Consider the following 24,567-nt stretch of genomic DNA (forward strand, 5'->3'; position numbering starts at 1 on the left):
TTTAGCTTCCTCTTCTCACATCTGTACAAACATTGACCTGGCCCTTAATGTTTCAGTAATGTTGGCTGAGATTTGCAAAAGAACCTAAGGGAGTTAGGGAAGAGCTGCAGGGCTTTTTGCATTTAGCAAAAACACTTATTCCACAGATCCATGGTAACTGTGTAAGAAAGGCCAGCCCATATTCTGTTTGTATTTTACTGGATACTTGATATTTCCCAGTTGTCTCACCTTCTGTATTATATTGCTGCGCCATATAGCTTAAATTATGAGCCTCTTCCTCCAACACACCTAGACAGTGAGCAGCCATAATTTGACTTCAAGGGCTAGAAGTCTGGCTAGCACTGTTAGTGCTTACTGCCCTAGGTGGACACACAAACATTATCCTTCCCTGGATGTGGTTATAGAAATGATGGTCCAGTTTACAAGTGAACTGAAGTACTCAGCACTAGGGACAAATCTTCATAACAGATCCTTCACAACTAAGGATCCTTTAATAAGATGAAACAAAAGCTGCTTCTCCTTCGTGCCTCTGGGAGCATTCTGTCTTGTAGAGGCGTAAAGCTTCCTTTCACACCTCTCACATACTCCGGATGTTTTCCCCACCCTCCCCAATTGCACTGACTCCGGGGACCATAATTTGGCCTTTTTTACGAAGAGAAAAAAATAGTGATGGATGAGTTTGTCTAATATATTTAGAAGCACTCATCTTTCTGTCATGCATGAGGCAGTGCAAAGTAATCAAGTGTTTTGGGTGGGTTCTAGAATTTTTTTTGGAAAATACCAGGAATGGAAAAGAGAATTTTTCCAATAAATTCTTTCTATCTCAAATGCACCCTAAGTGAAACAGCTTTCTTAAAATATTAACATATAAATTGTGGATTAAAATGGAGAGGGCTGGCAGAAGAATAGAAACATATATAAGTTAAATGCTTCTAATACTGGAAATAATGGAGGGTCTTCATAATGCTTATGAGATAATCCAGAAATGGATACAATTTTAAAAGGGGATGGAGGGAATAAGTTACATGGCTTCCCCTTGTTATTTTAGCTAAATCCTTATGCTGTACATGGTGCTGAAAATTTACTCCTATGTATTTCTCCACTATATCCTTATTTTTGGTCCAAAGGCCAATAAAACCATAAAGCTCACTACAAACCACATATCACAGGGGAAATATTTATTTCATTTTAAAGAATGTTAAATGATAAGCAGCCAAGCTACAGTATATTAAAAATAAGTGATACAACTGCATGAGTTCCAGCATATTTTACTATCTCATGTGGGCTGTGCTGCTTTGAAAATGAAACAGTACAGATTTGGGGAAAGGGTTGTGCATGTGATTCCACTTCAATAACTCTGAAAAACCCTAATGTTGTTGTATACATGAATATGTTGTGTACTGAGGTAGCAAGATATAATGAAAGCTTCCACTGTTCATTTGGTAATATTTTAAAAGTCATTGAGAGTTATACATTTGACAGCTTTCCACTGTATTAGTTCATAAAAGTTTTATTAGCAGTGCTGGTACTTCTGTGGAAATCTGTGAAACACAAAATGCTTCCAATTGGCAAATTTTAAATAAAACAATTCATTCTTTAGCATTAACAGACAAACAGAGCACAGGAGACCAATGTGGAGTCAGACAGAAAGCCTGGGAGGAATCAGGCAAGAGGAAAGAGGACAAGGAGGAAGAAAAGGAAGAGGAAGCTGAAGAAGTCAAGGGAGTAGAAGAAAAGAAAGATGAAGAAAATAATTCAGAGGAAAAGTCATGCAGCTTTGATGACAACAATGACAATTTATATGCCAGCATACCTGATGATGATCCTGAAGTGAGTGGAAGAGACTCCTTTTTCCTGGACAAGCCACCCCTACCTCCTCGAGCTCCATCTCCCACTATAAAACAAGATTATATTCACTACTTTTCACAAGGTATTGTCTTGACAAAAAATAATTTTTCGTCATATGTGTAATACTTGTTAAATGCTGCTGTAGAGCTTCTATATGGATGTGGCTAATGGTGGTTGGCTAGTCAGTAAGGCCCTGGTTCAGGAAAACAAAGAAGTGCTTAATTGCATTGCTGAGTCAAGGCCTAAATCACTAAGTACTACCGATACTGTAGTGACAGCAGACTGTGGAGCACTGGTTCCAGGCAGAGTTTTCTTCCTCCTCCCATCTCAGAGAGCCATAAAATAATACATGGTGCATAGGATTATAAGGAAGGTTTTAGACACAATACTGAATTAAGATGTTAGTTAAGTTACATTTAAATTGTTGCTTGTTTGCAAAGCTTGCAGTGTCACAGGTAAAATTAATAGAATTTACTTTATGCATTCTAATAGGGAAAAGTAACCCAATATTGTATTAAGTACAATTCTAGCTAATATTATAGTAGAAATGTAGCCATCTTTTGAATCATGGAGTGGACAATGATCTTGGTATTCCTGTTTATGATGAATGGCTGACATCATGACCATAATGCGCTGACAGGGCTGTCACATGGATTTTTAAAAACCTGACTCATGGAACAAAAATTAAATATTAAATTTTGTAGTTTGCATTTCCCTTATGGAAAGGCAAAAAAAAAAAGATGATGTGGTAGCACTTCTAGAAGGGTGATAATAGTTTTCCTATTGGAAAAAAATGGGAAAGAGCAAATCCTTAAATGCCAAATGTAGATGTTGAGCTAATAAAAAAAAATAAGCTTGCCCTTTATAGACACTGTCTGTAAGTATCCAGATAAGTCCATTCTGAATTTGCTGCACAAATATTTGTCTTTAATAGATGATGAAAATCTGAGAACTCTAACCATAATCTCTGGTTCTTCTTTGAGTACAAATCAGTGTAGATTCTCCTGTAGGTGTGCATGCTCTCCAGGCACACAAAAGCAGATTCTTTTTGCTAGCAGTGTCCACTGGGGCTGTGACCATGAACCCTGTACCTCCTCATGCTTCCATATGAGGACAGAAAGGGTGGGATGCCCCTGATGGTCTCTCAGTTTCCTCTGACCACCCATGGCAATGAGACAGAACCTCATGGTGTCCTATCTGCTGACAACTCTATTATTATATCTTCATCTAAACTTCTTGAAACACTTCAGAGTGGCCTTCAACCTCTTACAACATCTTGGACTGAATAATCCTTGGCTGGATATAAATTCTTCAACTTAACCCCTCCTATATGACTGAACGAACAAACATACACACAAACAACTCCCCTGTAAAAGGACCGTAACTTGATGGGTTCAAAACCTGTAGGCTTCCACATGTGCCCAACCAGTGATGGACTCATTCCACTTAAAGATGGGTATAACAGGTGCCTTTTCTGCCAGATTAAATTCCACATTCTGGTTTGCCTTTCTTTCGCTGCTTGAACCCCAAAATCGTGAGATGCAAAACTCAAACTCCATCTTTTACAACAATCCATGAGAGTGGCACTGGATTCAGAAGATCTGGGCTCAAACTCCTATCGTAGCCATCCTTCATCCTCTTGTGCTCTGTCAAGGGGACAGATGATACCTAACACTTCATCAGAGAAGTCAGCACCAAGTGAGGAACCATCACCAACATTGACCACAGCACTGGCTACATCAACACTGACCAGAACTGATGAGGCCAATGGACAACAAAACCTCAGACATCAGAGCAGGTCACTGAAAGAGGCCATGTAGAACACTGAGGCAGGAGCTTCAGGAAGAGCTCAGTGTCCTCTCACATAGAGACACACAGGAAAGCATCAGGGATAAATCATCAAACTCTCCCAGCACTGAAGATGAGTGAAAAGGAGCAAACTACAGTGCAGCAGATTTCCTTGGTTCTGGACCCCACTGCCAACTCCAACCTTGGTATTATGGGGGAACAACTGTGGACTGCAGAATGGTCATCAGCACTGAGATGTTCACTGGTACTGACAGAAGCACCTGCACCCCTACCCAGTGGCAGCACTGTACCCACTGGCACTGTCCATGGCGGATACATGCTAATCATCACTGAGGCACACTTCACCAGTATTGAGCAGGAAGCCATCCCCTTTATCGTCACTGAACCATAAGAGTCTGAAAAAACATAGGAGTTCTTCAGAACTTAGCCACTGCATCAGAACTGGCATTGGTCCTGTCAGCAACCTTCCAACCACCTGTATTCATACGGGATGCCGGTCTGGGCCTTCTTGGGCTAAATGGTCCTCCTTCACAAGCCTGAAGGAGCCACTTTTCTCCATCAAGAAAGAGAAGATCTCCCTCTCTAGCAGCCTAACTGGCAAGGCTGCAGACCCCAGAGTACCAGGAGGAGTGGGACCTGTAGGCACAAATCCATCAGCATCAGACATTGCCCCTCAAAGACCTTTTCTAATCATCAACCAGCAAGGTGGTCACCTCAACATTGATACCAGTGCTGGATGATTTCAAAGCATTCCAAGAGCTCCTGGTATGAATCACAGACACACTGGAGATCCAGACTGCAGTCATATCTGAAAAATCTCACAAGCTATTCATTTTCCTATCTTCACCTTTCCCATAAATGTGGGATTGCTAGATCCAGCATGAACTCCATGACAAGTGCTGGCCACTGTATCACTAACAACAAAACATATTAAGACATAGCAGGTGCCACCTTCCAGGTTCAAATATTTTTATTCTCACCCTAATCCCAATCTCTAGTGGTCTCAGTCATCCAAGAAAAATCGCATTTGTCCAAGAATATCATCCCAAATAACTGGATCTGCTATCTCTATATTACCAGTGAGTGGTGGCTAATTGCCAGGCTCTCCTACACAAATGAGAATTTCTTACATGGGACAGAGCAACAAGCAGCAAGCTCCCTCGCAAGACTTGGGAGGAGCTTAAAGACATTGGAAAAGATGGACAATTGGTGGCAAATATGTCCCTGTAATCCACAATGGATGTAGCTAGATACACAAGCACTCTGGTGTTAGTGAGGAGGATGTCCCGTCTCCAAGCTTAGAGAATTCCTCATGAAATGCAAGCCATAACTGAGGATTTGCCATTCTCACTCTGGACATTTACAGAGCCCTATTTTAATACCTAAAGAGGAGTAAGCCCTTCCAGCGCTCTCCCTGTTTTTTTGTGTATTGAAAGGCGAAGTGATCTCATCACAGAGACTCTCCAGGTGGATTACACGATGCATTTCCGCTTGTTACTGTCTGGTTAGTGAGCTTCACATGTGAATGTCAAGACTTGCATCATCAGAGCTCAAGCGAGCAAGTCAGCATTTGTCAGAAATGTGCTGGACTCACAGAGCTGTGAGGCAGCTACATGGACAAACCCACTGACCTTCTTTAAACATTATGCACTTGACATGCAGCCAGGACAGATGCCAAGTTCCAAAGAGCAATACTTCATTTTTTATTTGATTAGCACAGATTGTACTCCTCATACCCACTCAGAGGCACTGGAACAATTTGTTTAGAGGGAGTGCTAAGAGCCTTGAACCAAACGGTAAACCCCGGGATATAATGGAAACCACTTCAAGCCAGGACATACAGCAGTACCCCCAGCACTCTTAGTTCCAGTGCCAGGGTATCCACTATCCAGAAGAAGATACTGCTTGCCAGTCACATACAGTGAGATTCACACTGACACATGCTCAAAGAAGAAAGAAATGAAGCTTACTTCTTTGAGGGAGCCCCTGCATATTCCCATTTGTGGGATCAAGGTGCCTACACCGCAAACTTCTGAACCTTCTGACAAGCAGTATCCATTGGAGGCCCCCTCACTCCTCCCTTTTCCTCTGATCCTGGAGGGTTCTGATGGTGTAAAAATGTGCAGTGGCCCCAACCACCCCTCAGCTCCTTCCACTAATATGGGAATTCTTGCCCTGAGACTCCAATGAAGCGGGGAAGATGGGCAGGGAGTGTGAACATGCAGAGACTCCTCTTACAGAACTTCAGTTACAGATAAGTAACCTTCATTTCTTCTTTGAGTGGTCTCTGCATATTCCCACTTGTGGGAGTTAATAAGCAGCACAACCCCTAGGAAAGTGGGCTAAGGAGTTCTAGGTAAACAAGGACTGCAGAATGAGCATCAGCTTTGGATGCCAGGTCAAGAATGAATAGACTCATAGACTCATAGACTTAAAGGTCAGAAGGGACCCTTATGATCATCTAGTCTGACCTCCTGCACAATGCAGGCCACAGAATCTCACCCAGCCACTCCTGTAACAAACCCCTAACCTATGTCTGAGTTATAGATCAATCTTCTCATGCCCCCAAGATATATTTTTGCTAGCAACAACATATGTAGCTTCATATCTGTCATACAGCATGGTGTGATGAAAAAAGCATATGGGCATGCTGTGAACATGGCCTTTCTCCTCTCTCAGTGGTGCAGCAAGGGCACCCGCCCTCAGGCTTCCAGCTTCCTAGCTGTTGCCTTTCTGGGTGGAGATTCCCATCTCTCTCCCTTCTGACTGGGTTGTTTCCAGACTGCACAGTTCCTTGCTTTCACAGTGCATTTCGCAGCATTGACAGGTTGCCCAAGGGCACCTGCTGATTGTCTCTTTAAACAGTCTACTTACCATAGGGTAAGTAACTGTTCTTTTTTTTTTTTTTTTAACAAGGACTTCAGGATTTTGTCCAGTATGAATTAAACTCTGGCAATTCTACATTATGTCTGGTTATTGTATAATACATTTACTGGTGATTGCGCAATAATGTTAGCAGCCATTTTAAGTTTGGCCTAACTCCTTTCCACTGCCTAGACTGCCTATCAGCTCTAATCCTCTGGTTTTACAGATTTCCTACTTCCTAGATCCTTACTTCCTTCACAATTTACACTCCGTAGTCTCCCCACCCCACTCTACTGTATAGTCTTTGCTATCTAATCTATCCCCATCTTCATAGACTGTCAGGGTTGGGAGGGACCTCAGGAGATTATCTAGTCCAAGCCCCTGCTCAACACAGGACTAATCCCCAACTAAATCCCCAAATGGCCCCCTCAAGGGTTAAACTCACAAGCCTGGGTTCAGCAGGCCAATGCGCAAACCACTGAGCTATCCCTCCCCGCTATTCATGTCTGAGTGGCTATGTGTTTTATAGCTTGCTATTCTGCAGGATGTAGGTGTTTTAGTTTTTGGCTTTTTTGTTTCAGTGGGATTTCCTCCAGTCCTCTAAGGTGAAAGAAAAAGCGGGTTTCATGCAGGATGCTACAAGTTTATATGCATATATTAAAAAGTAAAGATTACAAATGATAAGCACATCTACTTACCATGAAGTGAGGAACTGCCACCATGACCCCCAAATGCCCCTTACTTCTCTTGCGATACCCCCTGTTCTCAGTAGCTACATACATGAGAGGGGTAGGCTTGGAATAAAGAATTTCTCGGTATAAATTTGGATTAACCTGCATAACTCATGTGTGGCTACATCATTGTAATGCTTCCATCTCTGTCTCATGCCTATTAAACATAAATATGGACCTGAACAAATAGATATATATGGACATACAGCGCACAGACAGTTAACAACCTAGGGTTAATATAAGGTTCCTCAGAAACAATTCCTATATGAATCCTTAATTTAAAATGTGTTTTCATGAAGTATTAGCTTTGGTTTCATCGTTAAAGCTTTCTGGGGAAGGGGGAAAGGAAAATAACATATGAGGATCTTCTCTAAATTAGGATGATAGTTTCTTTTCAAAGAGAAACTGTAATGAGTCATCACTACACATTTTTAGAGCCTTTTACTGCAGGTATTGCTCAGGAATAGATAAAAGGCATTTTAGTGCTCAGCCCTTTTTCAGAGAGAGGGGTTTTTTTTGCTGATGGCATAAGAGTGCCCCCTATTGGAGTTCTGAGAATGAAAATGTCCACTGAGACAGAAACATGGAAACAGACTATCTATTTCTCACATTAAGTATAGAATATTGCAGACTTTTTATCTACCACAAGTAGATGCTTTACAATATATGTTTATAGATAAGAAACCCAGAGTACACAGTAGATGATAATAATGTAGCCAGTTTACATGAACATAGTATCACTATGTTCATGTAAACTTAAAACTTACTCACTTGATGGAGTCCCCAAGACACACAAAATGTTTCTCACTCTAATCAGCAACGGAAAGGTTGTAAGCATTAAGAGACATACACAGGGGATCACAACAACATAAAGGGAATCAAAGCCTACTAGGGGATTTTCTGTTTGTTTGGGGACCGTAGGTAGACAGCAGTAGGCAAATGTAAACATTTGTCATTTCAGTGGCCTCAGAATCACTCATTAATAAATTGTGCTAAGTATGTTTCTGACATCTGTCCAAGTGTTTTTAAAACCATTGATTTAAAAATGAAAAGTCTACCAACTGCTGTTTTTAATATCACTTTCTCTACACAAGCTTCTAATATATTGCTGTCTAAAAAATGAAATCTGGGATATTACTAATTCTGCCTACAGCTTTTTAAATAGAAAGTGAAAGCTAAAAATGAATGCAATGGGCAGCCAGAAAACACAATATATGGAATATGGGGAATGTGGAAGGTGGAAGCAGAGGCTCAGGAAATTTTTTTTTTTTTCACAAAATGAATTACAAAAGATGATATACAATGGAACTGTATGTCCTGAGCTGTAAAAGTACATCCAGGGACCCTGTCATCAGAGCTGTCCCTTGGGTATGGCGAATCAGGACAACTGCCCAGGGCCCCATGCTTTGGGGAGCCCCACGCTTTGAGAAAATCATGAGGAGTGGGCGGGGAGATGAGGCGAGAGACAGGTGGGTGAGCAGGGTGAGGAGACAAGCAGCAAGTAGGCGAGGGGGGCAAGAAGGGTCCCTCCTACCAGAACCTTCCCCCCCCCCAGCGCCTCCTGCTCCCCAGCAGGCCCCACTGAGCAGCGCCTCCACCTCCCTCTCAGCACCTACCACCAACCGTGGATCAGAAGTTTAGCTGCTTTCGCAGTGTCAGGAGATGCTGGGGAGTGCAGCACACATGGGGTAGGGGGCAGAACTGGGTGGGGAAGAGGCTGGGTAGGGGTGTAAAGAGGCAGGATGGTGTTGGGGATGGGATCTGAGGGGGGCACCCCCTTAAGGATGGCCTTGACTTTCGTGGTTTATAGTATAGTACTACAGTACATCTTGGTCAAAGTCAAAAAACAGGTAGTGTTGCAGAATAGTTGTCCCATTAAAGGAAACTGGGCTTGGCTCTCCTGTTCCAGTCCAAGTGGATGATGATGAGGGCAGGGCAGCACCTGGGGACTATAAAGGTATGTCTACACTGCAATTAAAAACATGCAGCTGTCCCGTTCCAGCTGACACAGGCATGTGGGGGTTGGGCTGCAGGGCTGTTTTATTGCAATGCATACTTCTGGGCTCAGGCTGCAGCCCAGGGTCTGGGACTCTCCCTCTTCATAGGGTCATAGAGCCTGGGAATCAGCCTGAGCCCGGACGTCTACACTAGAGTGAAACAGCATACAAGCCCAAGTCAGCTGGCACAAGCCAGCCATGGTTGTCTAATTGCAGTGTTGACATACCCAATAAGGTCTTGTGAGCAAGAGACCAGGAGAGTCAGAGGAGACTGAAAGGGCAGGAGATAAGAGCTGCCGGAGACAGAAGGCAGTTTCTGGGAGAAGGCTGAAGACAGGAGAGCAGCCAGAAGGTTTTGCTGGCTGACAGGTCTTAACCCAGAGAGCATGGGCTGGAGAAGGCTGAAGGTGACAGCAGAAGAGGGAGATGCCTGCTGGCTCTAAGCCAGAGAAATGGAGCCAATGGCCATAGGGGGCTGAAGGAAAGGGGAGCAGTGAGGGGACTTATCCACTGATGTCTCTTTGCTGGAGAGCTGGACCCTGAGGAACAGTGGGGAGTGAAGGCATGGGAAGTGAGGGGTGCTCCCAGCAGAGAGGCTGTGGGAGCTCCTACTGGGAAGAAGAGGATTGCACCCATGAAGGAAGGGCTGGACTCTCTGGGCAGAGGGATGGAGATGTGGCAAAAGACACTGGCGTTTGGTGAAAACAAAGCTGGATTTTTTAAGGACTAATTTCACTGGGATGATGTGCTGTGGGACATGTGTGTTATGTTTTGTTAATAAATGTTGATGGACTTGAGAACATGGTTGCATGGATTTGCTGGGGATCCAGGAAGGAAACTGAGGTGAGGGACCAGATGCAGGGCTGCCCCTAAGCCAGGAGGGGGCATCTGGGAAGAGGCTTCCTGTCTACAGAAGGCATGCGGGAGACAAAAGCTAAAATTTTCAAATATTGATAGGTAAAGTTAGACTATCAAGGTTGTATTTTGGCATATAAGTGAATTGATTTTCAAAAGTGCTGAGAACCCCACAGCTGCCATTTATTTTGCTTTACTATTAAGGATAAGAAACCTTTTATATTCGGTGGAAGCTGCTAGGTGCTCAGTATTTTTTAAAATAAGGCCATTTATTTAGTTACCTCATTCTTGGCTCCCAGTCTCAAAAAGTTTAGCAAAAACTATGAAGAAGAAATAAGAATGCAGTGCTTCCCCTAGAAGCCATCTGTATGGGCTTTAATAGGAGCTGTGGGAAATCAGGCCACTTTTATTTAGGTGCTAAATTGAAAATCTTGGCATCAGAATGCAGCTTTTGGGAGTCTAAAGATTGAAAACAACTTGTCTATGTTGCAGCAAGGAAATGGGAAGAAGACAAAAAGGAAAGAGACGAGACTTCTGGTCATCTGGAAGTATACGGTGGAGAAGAGGATAAATCTGAGGACGATGAAGAGGATCCGTATACTTTTGCCGACTTGGATGACAGTGTATATGATATGATACTGGCCTCTGATGAGGAGAAAAGAAAGCAACACGGATCCTTTATTATAAACCGGCCACCAGCACCTGCCCCTCGTCCCTTGAGTTCCCCTAAGGAAGAGAACACTCCCTACATAGTACAAGGTAAGGTTTGTTTAAAGATATTTACTGACAGATAAGTGTTGCTCCGGGTAGAGTTGTCTGTTGTAAATGATGAATATTAATTTTCTAAAGATTATCTTCTACTTGAGGCTGAGGTCCTTTGCTTATTAGTAAACTTGAATCAACCTATTCTCTCTTTGAAACAAACTGAAAAAGTGTCCAAGTTGTTGCTAATTTCAATTTTGCATCTAATAGGATGCTACTTTAAAAAAAAACTAATCAAAATTACTTAAGGTAGTAACACAATATGATGGAAGATGAAAAATTACTAGACCAAATACTCAACTGGTGTAAATCAGTGGAGCTACACCAGTTTACCCCACCTCAGGATCTGGCCCATTCTGTTCATTGTGTCCTTCAAGCAGTTAACAAGGGGTGCAATATATTGCCCAAGTAACAATATGAAAAAAAAGCTTTCCTTTCTCCAACCCCAGCTTCAGAACTTTCTTTACTGTGGTTCTTCCCTTAAATCCCATTTAGAGTTACATTTTGAGACCTATCGTTTAGCCAGCTTTTAACCCATTTAATGTATGCCCAGTTAATTTTTAATCTAAATGTTGTACAATGCCAAATGAAACACCTTACAGAAATCTATGTATATACACTCTTGCCTTTATCAACACAACTTGTAAATCATCAATAAAAGACATCTTTATTTTGACAGGACCTGTTCTCTAGAAGCCCGTGCTGATTGGTATTAATTACATTATACTCCTTTAATTATACTTATCTGGGGGAGGGATAGCTCAGGGGTTTGAGCATTGGCCTACTAAACCCAGGGTTGTGAGTTCAATCCCTGAGGGGGCCATTAAGGGAACTGGGGTAAAAATCTGGGGATGGTCCTGCTTGGAGCAGGGGGTTGGACTAGATGACCTCCTGAGGTCCCTTCTAACCCTAATAGTCTATGATTCTTTATTAATCCAAAGTCCTGTATCAGCTGCTCCATTGCCTGGGATCGATGTCAGAGTGACAGGCCTATAATTACCCAGGTCATCCTGTTTACCCTTTTTAAATATTGGTACAACATTAGCTTTCTTCCTGTCTTCTGGAACTTCCCCAGTGCTCTAAGAGTAATTGAAAATCAACAATAACAGTTCAGCAAGTTCCTCAGTGAGCTTCTTTAAAACTCTTGGAGGCAAGTTATCCAAACCTGCTGATTTAAAATTCGTTCCATTCTTCTTTCATCTTTCACAAATCATCAGTAAACCGTGTTGAACTCAGGGGAAGATGTGAGAAGAGCGTTTAGGAACTGATGTTTCAGTATCTGTGATTAAACATTTCTGTATCCGGAGCGCACACAGCATTTCCTTTCCTAGCAATCTTATTGTGGCATTAAATTAGCATTTTGAAATAAAGTATCTTAAAGGTTTTTGTGTGCACAAATTGTCATTTTGATAGTTAATGAGTGAACTTCAAAGATATAGAAGCTCATTTTGGTAGGAATAATTACACATAAATTAGGATGTGTATCTGAACTTTATCAAAGTGATCTCATAGACTCATAGACTTTAAGGTCAGAAGGGACCATTATGATCATCTAGTCTGACCTCCTGCATAATGCAGGCCATACAGTCTCACCCATCCACTTCTATAACAAACCCCTAACCTATGCCTGAGTTACTGAAGTTCTCAAATTGTGGTTTGAAGACCTCAAGCTGCAGAGTATCATCCAGCAAGTGACCTGTGCCCCATGCTGCACAGGAAGGCAAAAAACCTCCAGGGCCTCTGCCAATCTGCCCAGGAGGAAAATTTCTTCCCAACCTCAAATATGGCGATCAGTTAAATCCTGAGCATGTGGGCAAAACTCACCAGCCAGCACCCAGGAAAGAATTCTCTATAGTAACTCAGATCCCACCCCATCTAACATCCCATCCCAGATCACTGGGCATACTAACCTGCTGATAATTTGGCAACTGATCTTTGATTAATTGCCAAAATTAGGCTATCCCATCATACCATCCCCTCCATAAACTTATCAAGCTTAGTCTTAAAGCCAGATATGTCTTTTGCCCCCACTACTCCCCTTGGAAGGCTGTTCTAGAACTTCACTCCTCTGATGATTAGAAACCTTCATCTAATTTCAAGTCTAAACTTCTTAGTATCCAGTTTATATCCATTTGTTCTTGTGTCCACATTGGTACTAAGCTTAAATAATTCCTCTCCCTCCCTAATATTAATCCCTCTGATATATTTATAAAGAGCCATCATATCCCCCCTCAACCTTCTTTAGGTTAGGCTAAACAAGCCAAGCTCTTTGAGTCTCCTTTCATAAGACAGGTTTTCCATTCCTCGGATCATCCTAGTAGCCCATCTCTGAACCTGTTCCTGAAATTTCTGCTTCTGAAAAATTAGGTTGGAAATCTTATGGGAGCAGGCATTCTGGTGAGATGTCTAGTACTTCCTGCTTTTGTTCTGTCAGAAATACTGTGAAAACAGTGTTTCCTTTTCTCTTTGAATTACCTGAAAAAGAAAAAAAGATCAGTGAAAAAGTTATCCTGATTTATTTTTTTAATTAAACAAAAATCATACCAAGTTCAGTTTGAGCTTTGAGCCAAAGTTTGGGCAGGTTCTTAATTTATCCAAATCAGTTCATCCATCTCTAACAATTACAGAAGACATTATTTCACAATTGAAAAGCTCCTTTCTTCAGTTCAGTTTTATGTAAATAAGGGTGATTCTGAAATATAAACTGGAGTTTAAACTACACTGACGGGATGGAAATGAAAGAGAAAAAGTATACAGTAGCGTGATTGGTGTTTGGCTGGGATAGGGCTAAAACTGTGTCTCTAAAAAACAGAGTTACCTCAGGTGTCTCTACTCATTACAGACAACGCCAAATATGGTTGAATGTAGCTGGGCTCATTGGAGACCAGTTAAATTATGGGGCTGGCCATAAAAAGAGAGAGAGGTTGTTAAGAAGTGTTTTGTCAAATGTGCTGGAAGTGTAAGTTGTTTTGTTTGGGATTTATGATTTGATTATTAATACACAGACATTTTAATTTTACTATGGGTAGTTTGGCATATTGTATTTTGCTGGCCTTTAAGTGTTCGTCTCCTAACATTTCCACAGAAATCTTAAGTGCTGTATGAAGAATAGCCATTTTGCTACACTGAATATTCTGCGTCTGCACCACATTTGCCAAAAGGATCTTTTCTTTTACAGAGCTATTACTAATGGTTGTTGGTAGCATCAACATAAGCTATTTCCCTCTAGGTTTCTCAGAATTTAGCTAGATGTAAAAGAATTGCACTAATTTCTTAGAAAGTCATCACTTAATTAGAAAACTAATTTTCTTCCATCTTGTATTCTCTGAGAGGGGACTTGGAAGATAAGACTCGTGTGGTATGTTTAATTTAAATTCCTCATTCTCTTTATTAAGGACATAACCTTGCATTTATCCAATAATGGCAAGAAAACCATAACAAATGTCATGCCTTTCTTAAAGGCAAGGCTGGTAGCACCAACTCCTATTAAGGTTATCTAACACTTTCCATTATAGGACTCTGATTTCAGTTTTTTGAAAAATTAAGCCAAAATGGTTCAGCTGTTTTGGAAAATGAGAATAGGGGAAAACACATTGTTTTGCCTGTGTTGAAAGAGAGTTCTTTGAAGTGCTACTGTGCCCCCATGCTGTGGAGTAGGGACTGACTGACCGGCGTCGAGTCAGTGAAGAGAAGGAATTCTGATTCATCCGATTCAAATGTAGAGGGGACAAAAACTGGATCTTAGGAAGGGAAAGGAGTAGTTTGGGACCCAGAGTCTTGTGAGCTTGGGACTGGAGGAGGGGGAGAAATTGTGGCTGTGAGTTGGAAGGGGGAGAATTGGGACTGGCTGAGCAAGGAGAATGCAACTGGGAGCCATGTGGGGAACAACTGCTATCAGTTGCTCCACTAGCTATGTAAACGTCCGCTGTTGAGGTTCGCCCCTCTCTGGGGGTGGCTGGGAGCCAGGCCACCTCACTACACGAGTCCAGTGCACTGGTGAATTAGCCTGGTGGTCTGGAAACGGCCAGGAGCTCAGCCCCTCAGGCAGGGGCTGAGCCAATTGTCTCGTCTTGGAGGCCCAGGCCCTAAATCAGGACGGGGCAACAAACAGTAATTCAGGGCTCAGACCCTCAGGCAGGGGCTGAGCAAACAGTTCAGTAAATTTAAGTCCAGGCTGTAGGTCAGGGTGGGGCAGCAAACAGTAGTTCAGGGCTCAGACCCTCAGGCAGGGGCTGAGCAAACAGTTCAGTAAGTTAAGAAGCCCAGGCTCCTGGGCCTGAGCCTTGGGGCGAGGGGGAGACTGCCACCCGTGAGTAGGGTGGCAGGGGGCACGCAGACCCGTCCAGTCCTCTGCATCCCAGCCCAGGGTCCTAACAGCGGCAGGCAGCCTTCTGCTGTGTCAGTGGGGATCCTGGCCGCAACACACTGACATTGGCTCTGGGTGTGCTGCAGCCAGACTAGGGTCGGCTGCCCTGGGCTACTTCCAACCTCCCCCTCTACCGGTACCTGTGTCTCAGCGGCCTCTTCCACAGCATCCCACACCATGGGCTCCTCGGGATACTGAGCGAGGGGTAAACTGGGCAGCTCCTCAGGGTCCCTTTGTACCGGTCGGCTTAGGGGCTCTTCCAGCATCTGGTCAGCGTCCAGTCTCCGCAGGTATGGCCAGTCCTCGGGTTGGTCGCAGGCGGCAGGGGTCTCCCCAGCGGGAGCTAGGGCCTCAGCGTCTGGCCTCTCCAGCAGCCAGGCAGCTTCTGAGCCGTGAGGCTGGGCTTTTATACTTCCTGCCCTGTGCCGTGACCTCTGAGGGGTGGGCGCAGGCTCCAGGGAATCTGCCCACTTTGGCATCCGTAAGGGCTTGTTCCTCTGTGGGGCGGCTGGGAGCCAGGCTGCCTCACTACACACCCCCCCACTCAAGTCTGGCTCCCATTCAGCGGGGCCAGACTCTTCCATGCCTCCGAAGCGGGACAGAAAGTCCACATTAGCGTGATTCTTCCCGGCCCTATGGCGAACCGTAAAGGTGTAGGGCTGTAACGCCAGGCACCACCGCTGTAGTCTCATATTATGATCCTTCATTTGGGCCAGTCATTGGAGTGTGGCGTGGTTGGTGACCAATGTGAATGGGACTCTGAGGAGATAATAACGCAATGCATCATAACTCCATTTCACTGCGAGGGCTTCCTTTTCCACTACTGCATAGTTCTTCTCCCGGGGGAACAGCTTCTGGCTGATATAAACAACCGGATGTTCTTCCCCGTCCACCTCTTGGGAGAGGACAGCCCCGAGTCCTACCTCCAAGGCGTCTGTCTGGAGGATGAACACCTGGTCAAAATCGGGGCTACATAGGACCGGTTCACGGCAGAGGCTTGCCTTGAGTGTCTGGAATGCGTTATCACACTCTCGGGTCCAAACTACTTGCCGCGAGCTGTCCTTGGTCAACAGTCCAGTCAAGGGGGCTGCAATCGCCGCAAATTGGGGGATGAACCACCGATAATATCCAGCAGGTCCCAGGAACTGGTGTACCTGGCATTTTGTGGCCGGCGGTGGGCAGGTCGCAATGGCTTGAACCTTTAGCACGAGGGGTTTTACTTGTCCATTTCCTGTGGTATACCCCAGGTAGGTCGTTTCTTGCCAGCCAATGCGGCCCTTCTTTGGGTTGGCGGTTAACTCGGCTGCCCGCGGGGACCTCAGGACTGCTGCTACCCACTCTAGGTGGTTCTCCCATTGGCGACTATAAATAACCACATCATCCAGGTAGGTGGCAGCGTAGTCTTGATGGGGCTGGAGGAGGCGGTCCATCAGTCGCTGAAACATGGCCGGGGCCCCATGGAGGCCAAAGGGCATCCGAGTAAACTGATACAGACCCGTAGGAGTGGCAAAAGCGGTCTTCTCTCTGGAGGCCGGCTCGAGGGGGATCTGCCAATATCCCGTGCTCAGATCGAGGGTGGTGATGTAGCGGGCCTCTCCTAACCGGCCAAGCAGCTCAGCTACCCAGGGCATTGGATACGCATCGAACTTTGAGATGGCATTGATGCGTCTGAAATCGATGCAGAACCATTGGGTGCTGTCAGGCTTCGGTACCAGCAGTGCCGGGCTGCGTCATTCGCTTTGTGATGGTTCGATGACTCCCAAGTCCAGCATGGCCTGTACTTCCTCTTCAACGACCTGTCACACATGATATGGCAAGGGCCTGGTCGGCCCCGGATCACCACCCCAGGCTCTGTCTGAATTGTATGATGGATGAGGGTGGTGTATCCCGGCTGGGTTGTGAAAGTGCGGGGGAATGCTTGTAGGAGACACTGGGTCTGTTTGAGTTGTTCCTCAGTCAGCGTCTCTCCAAGCTGGGGCCCTTCGGGGTCCTCCGAACATGTTACCTGGGGACCCAGTTCGGGTTCCGGCGGGTATGGGTTAATTAAGAGTTCCTCTCGCTCCTGCCAGGGTTTGAGAAGGTTTACATGGTACCGTTGCATTTTCTTGCACCAGTCAGGCTGGTTGATTTCATAGGTGACAGGCCCAACCTTTCGGACCACCTCATAAAGCCCTTGCCACCGGGCCAGGATCTTTGATTGCTTGAGGGGAGGAGGAATAAAACCCAATCTCTGGGTTGGAAGTTGCGAGTCTGTGCATCTCGGTTGTAGGTCTGGGGCTGAGCTTCTTGAGGAGCCTTCAAATTCTCCCGCGGGCACTCCTGGAGCTGGAGTACGTATTTTAAGAGGCCCTGGGTGGGTGACGGGGCTTGCTCCCATGTCTCCCTCATTAGGTCCAATGGGCGACGACCGTACAGTAGTTCAAAAGGGGAAAATTTTGTAGATGACTGGGGAACCTCCCGAAGCGCCAGGAGCAGAGGTGGAAGTAACTGGTCCCATCGGCAAAGATCTTCTTGGGGAAACTTGCATAGCATGTCCTTAAGGATCCGGTTAAACCGTTCAACCAACCCGTTGGTCTGGGGATGGTAGACCGATGTACATAGTTGCTTGATCCCCAGAAACTCACACATCTGCTGTAACAGCCGAGAAGTAAAATTGTTGCCCTGGTCCGTGAGATTCTCCCGGGGCAGGCCTACGTGGGCTAAGACCTTCACGGGCTCACCTGCGATGGTGCGGGCCGTGATGTTTCGGAGGGGGATTGCCTCGGGGAACTGGGTAGCATAATCTACCATGACCAATATATACTGAAACCCGGCAATGCTTTTGGGGAGAGGCCCCACCAGGTCCATGGCCACACACTCAAAGGGAGTTTCGATCAAGGGCATGGGGACCAGGGACACTTCGGGAGTCTGGGCAGGAGCAGCCAACTGGCAGTCTGGGCAGGACTTACAGTAGTTCCTCACCTCCTGATGTATGCCCGGCCAGAAGAAGCGCTTCAATATCCAGGACAGAGTCCTCTCGTGGCCCAGGTGTCCAGCCGCCGAGACGTCGTGGGCTAGTTTCATGACGGCTCGCCAATGGTATTAGGGCACGAGGAGCTGGGTCTGGGACTCTCCCGTGCGAGGGTCCCTCTCAACCCGATAAAGGCACTTCTGCTGCAGTTCAAAGTGTGGCCACTGGGCCGCCCGGTGTGGATCAATGACATGCCATCGACAGTGGCCAACTGCTCGTACGCTTGCTTGAGTGTGGGATCGGCCCTTTGATCATGGCAAAAGTCAGTGTGAAGCGAGGGCTCCCCAACAGCTTCCGAGGGAGAGTCCTCCAATTCTCCCGTCGGTTCGGTAAGGTTAGCGGCTTTCCCTTTCTCTTCCCCAGTCTCGAGGGGTCTCCTTCCAAGACTGGCGTGACCCTCGGGCGTCCCCTGGTGTTGCAGCGAAGGACTTCTGGGAACTCTGGCCAGTCCCGCCCCAGGATCACTGGGTATGCAAGGCGTGGGGTTAGACCCACCACCATCGGTCGGGTGACCCCATCTACTGTTAGCTGGGCTCGAGTACTGGGGTAGGGCTGTTTGTCCCCATAGATACACTGCAGCCGGATCATCCTCAGGTGGGCGTCAGCCTGAGGGCTTAAGTTTTGGCGGATCAGTGTCTGGCCACAGCCTGAATCAATGAGGGCCACCGTTGGGTAACCCTCAACAACCACTGGCACTGTAATCTTGGCGGCTTGTGGATGTTGAGCACGGGCTTCCCCTGAGCAGACCTGGCCAAAGTTGCACTCCATCGCTGTGCAGTCCCGTTGTAAATGGCCATACTCCCTGCAGGAAAAACAGGGCCCAAGGTTCGCCCGTCCCAGCCGTGGATGTGTTCCTGCGGCTCCCCGTGGAGGGCTCCGGTTGATCCCTCGAGCAACTGGAGAAGGTGCTGGAGCTTGTCACCCTGGGGTCTCCGCAGGACAGGTTCGGGGCTCCGGACCCTGGGAGGAAACTCGTGAGTCAATCCGGGCAGGCGCCCCCCTCCTCTCTGGGTTAGGGTGCCCCACCCCGGGTGGGGCTGCTCGAATAGTCGGACCCGCCGGTGCCTCAGCGGCTAGAAAGTCTTCCATCAGGGTGATGGCGGCATCTAGCGTTGCAGGGTGATGGCGGAGGACCCAGGCCCTTCCTCGCGGTGGGAGTATGCGGATGAACTGTTCCAGCACGATTTGTTCGGTGAGCTCCTCCGGAGTTTGTCTTTCGGGCTGCAGCCACCGCTTGCACGCCTCCTTTAGCTCCATCCGGGGCCAGGCCCCTGTGGGGTAGGCCAGGCTCCGAAATCGCTGCCGGAAGGTTTCCAGACTCACGTCCAGGGCATCTAAAATTGCCGCCTTTGCTTGACTGTAGTCCCATGCCGCATCCATGGACAGGTCCCGATAGACCGTCTGAGCGGTCCCAGTCAGGTACGGGGCCAGGAGGGTAACCCATTGGTCTGGGGCTCAACCAGCTACGACCGCCATCCATTCAAACATTACGAGAAAGGCTTCTGGGTCGTTGTTGGGGCTCATCTTTGTTAGCTGGATAGGCGGGGCATTGCCGGGTGGTCCTGGGGGCCCCACTGGCTGGGGCTCGACGGGACGGGGCAACAATGTCGCCAACTGCTGCAGGCATTGTTGCTGGTGGTCCCGGTTCTGGCGTCCCAGTTCCAGGATCAGCTGCTGCTGTTGCGTCCCAAGCTGCTGGACCAGTTGCTGCTGTTGCTGCTGCTGCTGCTGGAGCTGGGCAGCAGCCTGCTGCTGCTGTTGGTTCTCTGTCAATTTTTTAATAAGCTTGTCCATGTCTATGGCTGCCTCAGACAAGTCTCCTCAGATCCCTCCTCACAGGGATCAGGGTTTGGGACGGAGGCTCCCGACTTCCAGTACCACATGTAAATGTCCACTGTTGAGGTTCGCATCTCTCTGGGTGCGGCTGGGAGCCAGGCCACCTCACTGCATGAGTCCAGTGCACTGGTGAATTAGCCTGGTGGTCAGGAAATGGCCAGGAGCTTAGGCCCTCAGGCAGGGGCTGAGCCAATAGCCTCGTCTTGGAGGCCCAGGCCCTAGGTCGGGGCGGGGCAACAAACAATAGTTCAGGGCTCAGACCCTCAGGCAGGGGCTGAACAAACAGTTCAGTAGTTAAGCCCAGGCCCTAAATCAGGGCGGGGCAGCAAATAGTTCAGGCTCAGACCCTCAGATAGGGACTGAGCAAACAGTTCAGTAGTTAAGCCCAGGCCCTAGGTCAGGGTGGGGCAACAAACAGTAGTTCAGGGCTCAGACCCTCAGGCAGGGGCTGAGCAAACAGTTCAGTAAATTAAGCCCTGGCCCTAGGTCAGGGCAGGGCAACAAACAGTAGTTCAGGGCCCAGACCCTCAGGCAGGGGCTGAGCAAACAGTTCAGTAAATTAAGCCCAGGCTCTAGGTCAGGACGGGGCAACAAACAGTAGTTCAGGGATCAGACCCTCAGGCAGGGGCTGAGCAAACAGTTCAGTAGTTAAGCCCAGGCCCTAAATCAGGGCGGGGCAACAAACAGTAGTTCAGGGCTCAGACCCTCAGGCAGGGGCTGAGCAAACAGTTCAGTAAGTTAAGAAGCCCAGGCTCCTGGGCCTGAGCCTCAGGGCGAGGGGGAGACTGCCACCTGTGAGTAGGGTGGCAGGGGGCACGCAGGCCTGTCCAGTCCTCTGCGTCCCAGCCCAGGGCCCTAACAGCGGCAGGCAGCCTGCTGCTGTGTCAGTGGGGATCCTGGCCGCAACACACTGACATTGGCTCTGGGTGTGCTGCAGCCAGACTAGGGTCGGCTGCCCTGGGCTACTTCCAACCTCCCCCTCTACCGGTACCTGTGTCTCAGCGGCCTCTTCCACAGCATCCCACACCATGGGCTCCTCGGGATACTGAGCGAGGGGTAAACTGGGCAGCTCCTCAGGGTCCCTTTGTACCGGTCGGCTTAGGGGCTCTTCCAGCATCTGGTCAGCGTCCAGTCTCCGCAGGTATGGCCAGTTCTCGGGTTGGTCGCAGGCAGCAGGAGTCTCCCCAGCGGGAGCTAGGGCCTCAGCGTCTGGCCTCTCCAGCAGCCAGGCAGCTTCTGAGCCGTGAGGCTGGGCTTTTATACTTCCTGCCCTGCGCCGTGACCTCTGAGAGGCGGGCGCAGGCTCCAGGGAATCCTCCCACTTTGGCGTCCGTAAGGGCTCATCCCTCTCTGGGGCAGCTGGGAGCCAGGCTGCCTCACTACAAGCTATAAAGGCAGAGGTTTGTGTGATGGATTAAAAGGTTCCATCTTGCTGATGAACAGTAATGTGGGTATCAATATGATGTCACAAGATGGAATTTGTTTTGTCAGTTGTTTTTTTAAAAAAACAAAGAAACCTCAGACCTGTGTTAAAAGAACATTATTAATATTGTAAATTCAAGCACTCAAAAGTTAGGAAACGCCAGAATTAAGGTTGTCTATAATTTGGCCCCCTTGTCTATATGCATCAATTAGATGATCACATTTTTTTCCCACAGGACCCCTGGGTGAATCAATCCACAAGCCTATTTGGTCCTGCTCTTGGGATGAATCAAGGTTGAATAGTGTTGTCTGTAGGACCTTTGCATCATTAGTTGCAGCAAGATGGAAGATCTATACTGAATAAGAAATGGGATTGCAGTAATAGAAGGGATGGTCTCATGTTTAACACAGTTAGATGCTACCCTGAAGAGTTGAATTCTATCCCTATTTCTAACACGGAGTTTCTGTATGGTGCTGAGCAAGTCACTTAAACCAGACTATTCACAGGTGGTCACTAATTGTGTGTTCCTCTTTTTCTAGCCCAACTTGAGATCATGGGGCCTGATCTTCAGAAGTGCTGAATGCTCACATTTACAACTAAAGTAACTGGGAGCTGTGCTCTGAATGTATGAAGTGCTAAGTACTCTGAAAAATTGGCTCCTCATGTCTCAAATTGGCATTCAAGTTCAGTGGATAATTTTGACCTTAATCTCTGTGCCTCTGTTTCCCATCTGTAAAATGGGAATAACACCACAGCTTACCTCACAGCGGTGTTGCATAGACAAGCTTAATTACAGCATCTCCTAACTTCTGAGTGCTTGATTTGGAAAAAATAGTAAGGTTGCAATGTATTTTTTGTGCGAAATTTACTAGGTAGACCACATTGGGAAACTTTAACTGAAAGGTGTTATTTAAATGTAAAGAATGTAATTATTGCCAAGGCCCTGATCCTGTATTCTGGACTGGACAGATGTAGCCCAGTGGTGAGTGTGGGATAGTGGGGGCTTGTCCAGGTTTCTGAATTGTTGTGGCCCTCAGATGCTCAGGATGACCGTCTCCTGTCAACAGGAAGTAGGTAACCTACTGGTCAGTGTGTGTTGTCCTCTTCTATACCGCATCCAGAGAGGATACAAGTCTGTTACTGCTACCACTTACAGAATCTGCTTCTTAAGATCAAGCATTGGAGATGCATGCTATTAGCTTAGCAGATCCCCTCACATTCAGTCCTGATACCAGCCAAGAGGGAGGTCATTTCACAAGTAGATCCATGTTGAAGTCAGTAGCATTCCACATAGGCAAAAGGTTATTCCCACAGGGCCTACTTGCAGAAGCAGGGCGCAGTTTCTCTTTATGGTGCTCACTCATAGAGAAATGATCAAATTGCATGTACCACCATTTATGTCTGGGCAAGTACAGCCTGGACTCCAGACTTTAAAACTGTTTTATGACACACTGCCTGCTGGGCACTTTGGCCAGTCTAAAATTTAGGACTTGATTTCATAAAGTTTCTCGTGTCCAAGTTTGGGTTCTTGTGACAGGGTACTATGTGTAGCACCATGGTCACTGGGCTTGCTTCAGCACTGGGAAGAGTGCAGGGTTCATTGAAGCCAATTATACACTTTCTATTGTGGAATTGTGCATAGCTAGTTGATAATCTCTGGGCTAATGAGGTAATTGGATGGAACAGGAAGCAAGGGGCATCTCAGAAGGGTTGCTCAGAGGGTGAGCCTGGGCTGAGGAGTGAAAGTGTCATGGAAGTCTCCCCTGGCTGTAAGCCTGCATTACACTCTGTTACTTTGTAAAAAAGAATAAATACAAACCTTGGTGAAAGATAATAACCTGGTGTGTGTTTGGGCCCATGCGAGCACACAAACTGACAGGCAGTGAAGTATACCAGGTAGTGACAGCTCTTATGTCAAGAAATGCATTAAATTCTGTGACCTTTGGGCTCACAGAAGAACCCATGCTCAAAGTCACTCGGTCTTCTCCAGCCCTTGCTGACCCCACCCCAGCCTTGGTACACCGTGTCTCTAGATTTCCTTGTGGAGCTGCCCTGCTCTCATGGGTGCATGGTAGTGCTAGTCATGGTCAACCTCTGGACCAAGATGGCACAATTTGTTTCTGGCCACAAAATCCCTACCGCCCAGGAAAAAGTGTGCCTCTTTTCTAGTTCCATGGACTGCCAACCAGTATCGTGTCAGACGGAGACCCACACTTCATCTCCCTCTTTTGGCGTGAATTTTTTAAGCTCCTTAGCGTGGAGCCCCCTCAGGCTAACTGGCAGATGGAATGGGTCAATCAGGTCCTGGAGCAGTATCCCTATGGTTCCCTGAACTACCAACAAGGTGACCCTATGCGGACTTTGCTTACAATAATTCAACTCAGGTCTCAGCACAATAGAGCTTGTTCTATGTCAGTTATGGCTTCCATCCACGCTTTCACTGAGCCTCACCCACAGGTTCCCCCATACCTGCAGCCATATTAAAAAAGCATAACTTTAGAAGCAGACGGAAACAAGACTGTGACTCACTGGACCGGAGAAATATGTGACTAATCAGCTTTCCATAGCTCACCAACAATTTGACCACAATTTGGTATTTGTTGATTTAGAGGCAATGAACATAGGACCCCATGATACCATTTATACACAGCCACTTTTCAGAGTAGGACCATGCTTTAAAGGATGATGGTCAGATGCTCAGCTGATTTAAAATGGCATCGCTCCATTGACTTCCACAGAGCTGTGATAATTTATACAAGTTGAGTATCTTGGCCCTGTGTCTCCCATCAGATGAAAGTAAAGAGATCTGTAATTTAATGCTTTTATGACCCTTCAGCTAGGAGACACCTCTCATTATTTTTTTAAATTGTTATGAGTTCTAATAAGGTTTCTCTTAATTTCATGTAATTTTTTTGCCAGATTATACTGAACATGCAAACTTTTATACTGAACACTCCACTAAACGTACTGCATCTTTAACAAACAATTGAGTGTATCCCTGCTTGTTGTTTAATGCACACCACTGTAAATATTCTGTCTTTATATGAAAAGTTCATCAAAAGACG

General features: G+C 46.6%; 1 protein-coding gene across 4 annotated transcripts in view; it reads left to right on the forward strand.

Moving 5' to 3' along the window:
• Positions 1-24,567, forward strand: part of BANK1 (B cell scaffold protein with ankyrin repeats 1) — a 292,299-nt gene that overhangs the window by 222,047 nt on the left and 45,685 nt on the right. For all 4 annotated transcript variants that reach the window (XM_030564611.1, XM_030564613.1, XM_030564614.1 and 1 more), the window contains 2 exons: positions 1,601-1,930; positions 10,598-10,864. In XM_030564611.1, coding sequence (XP_030420471.1) covers positions 1,601-1,930; positions 10,598-10,864 — 597 coding nt within the window. The remainder of the gene's footprint in view (positions 1-1,600; positions 1,931-10,597; positions 10,865-24,567) is intronic.

The sequence above is a fragment of the Gopherus evgoodei genome, chromosome 5, assembly GCF_007399415.2.
Source record: "Gopherus evgoodei ecotype Sinaloan lineage chromosome 5, rGopEvg1_v1.p, whole genome shotgun sequence".
NCBI lineage: Eukaryota > Metazoa > Chordata > Testudines > Testudinidae > Gopherus > Gopherus evgoodei.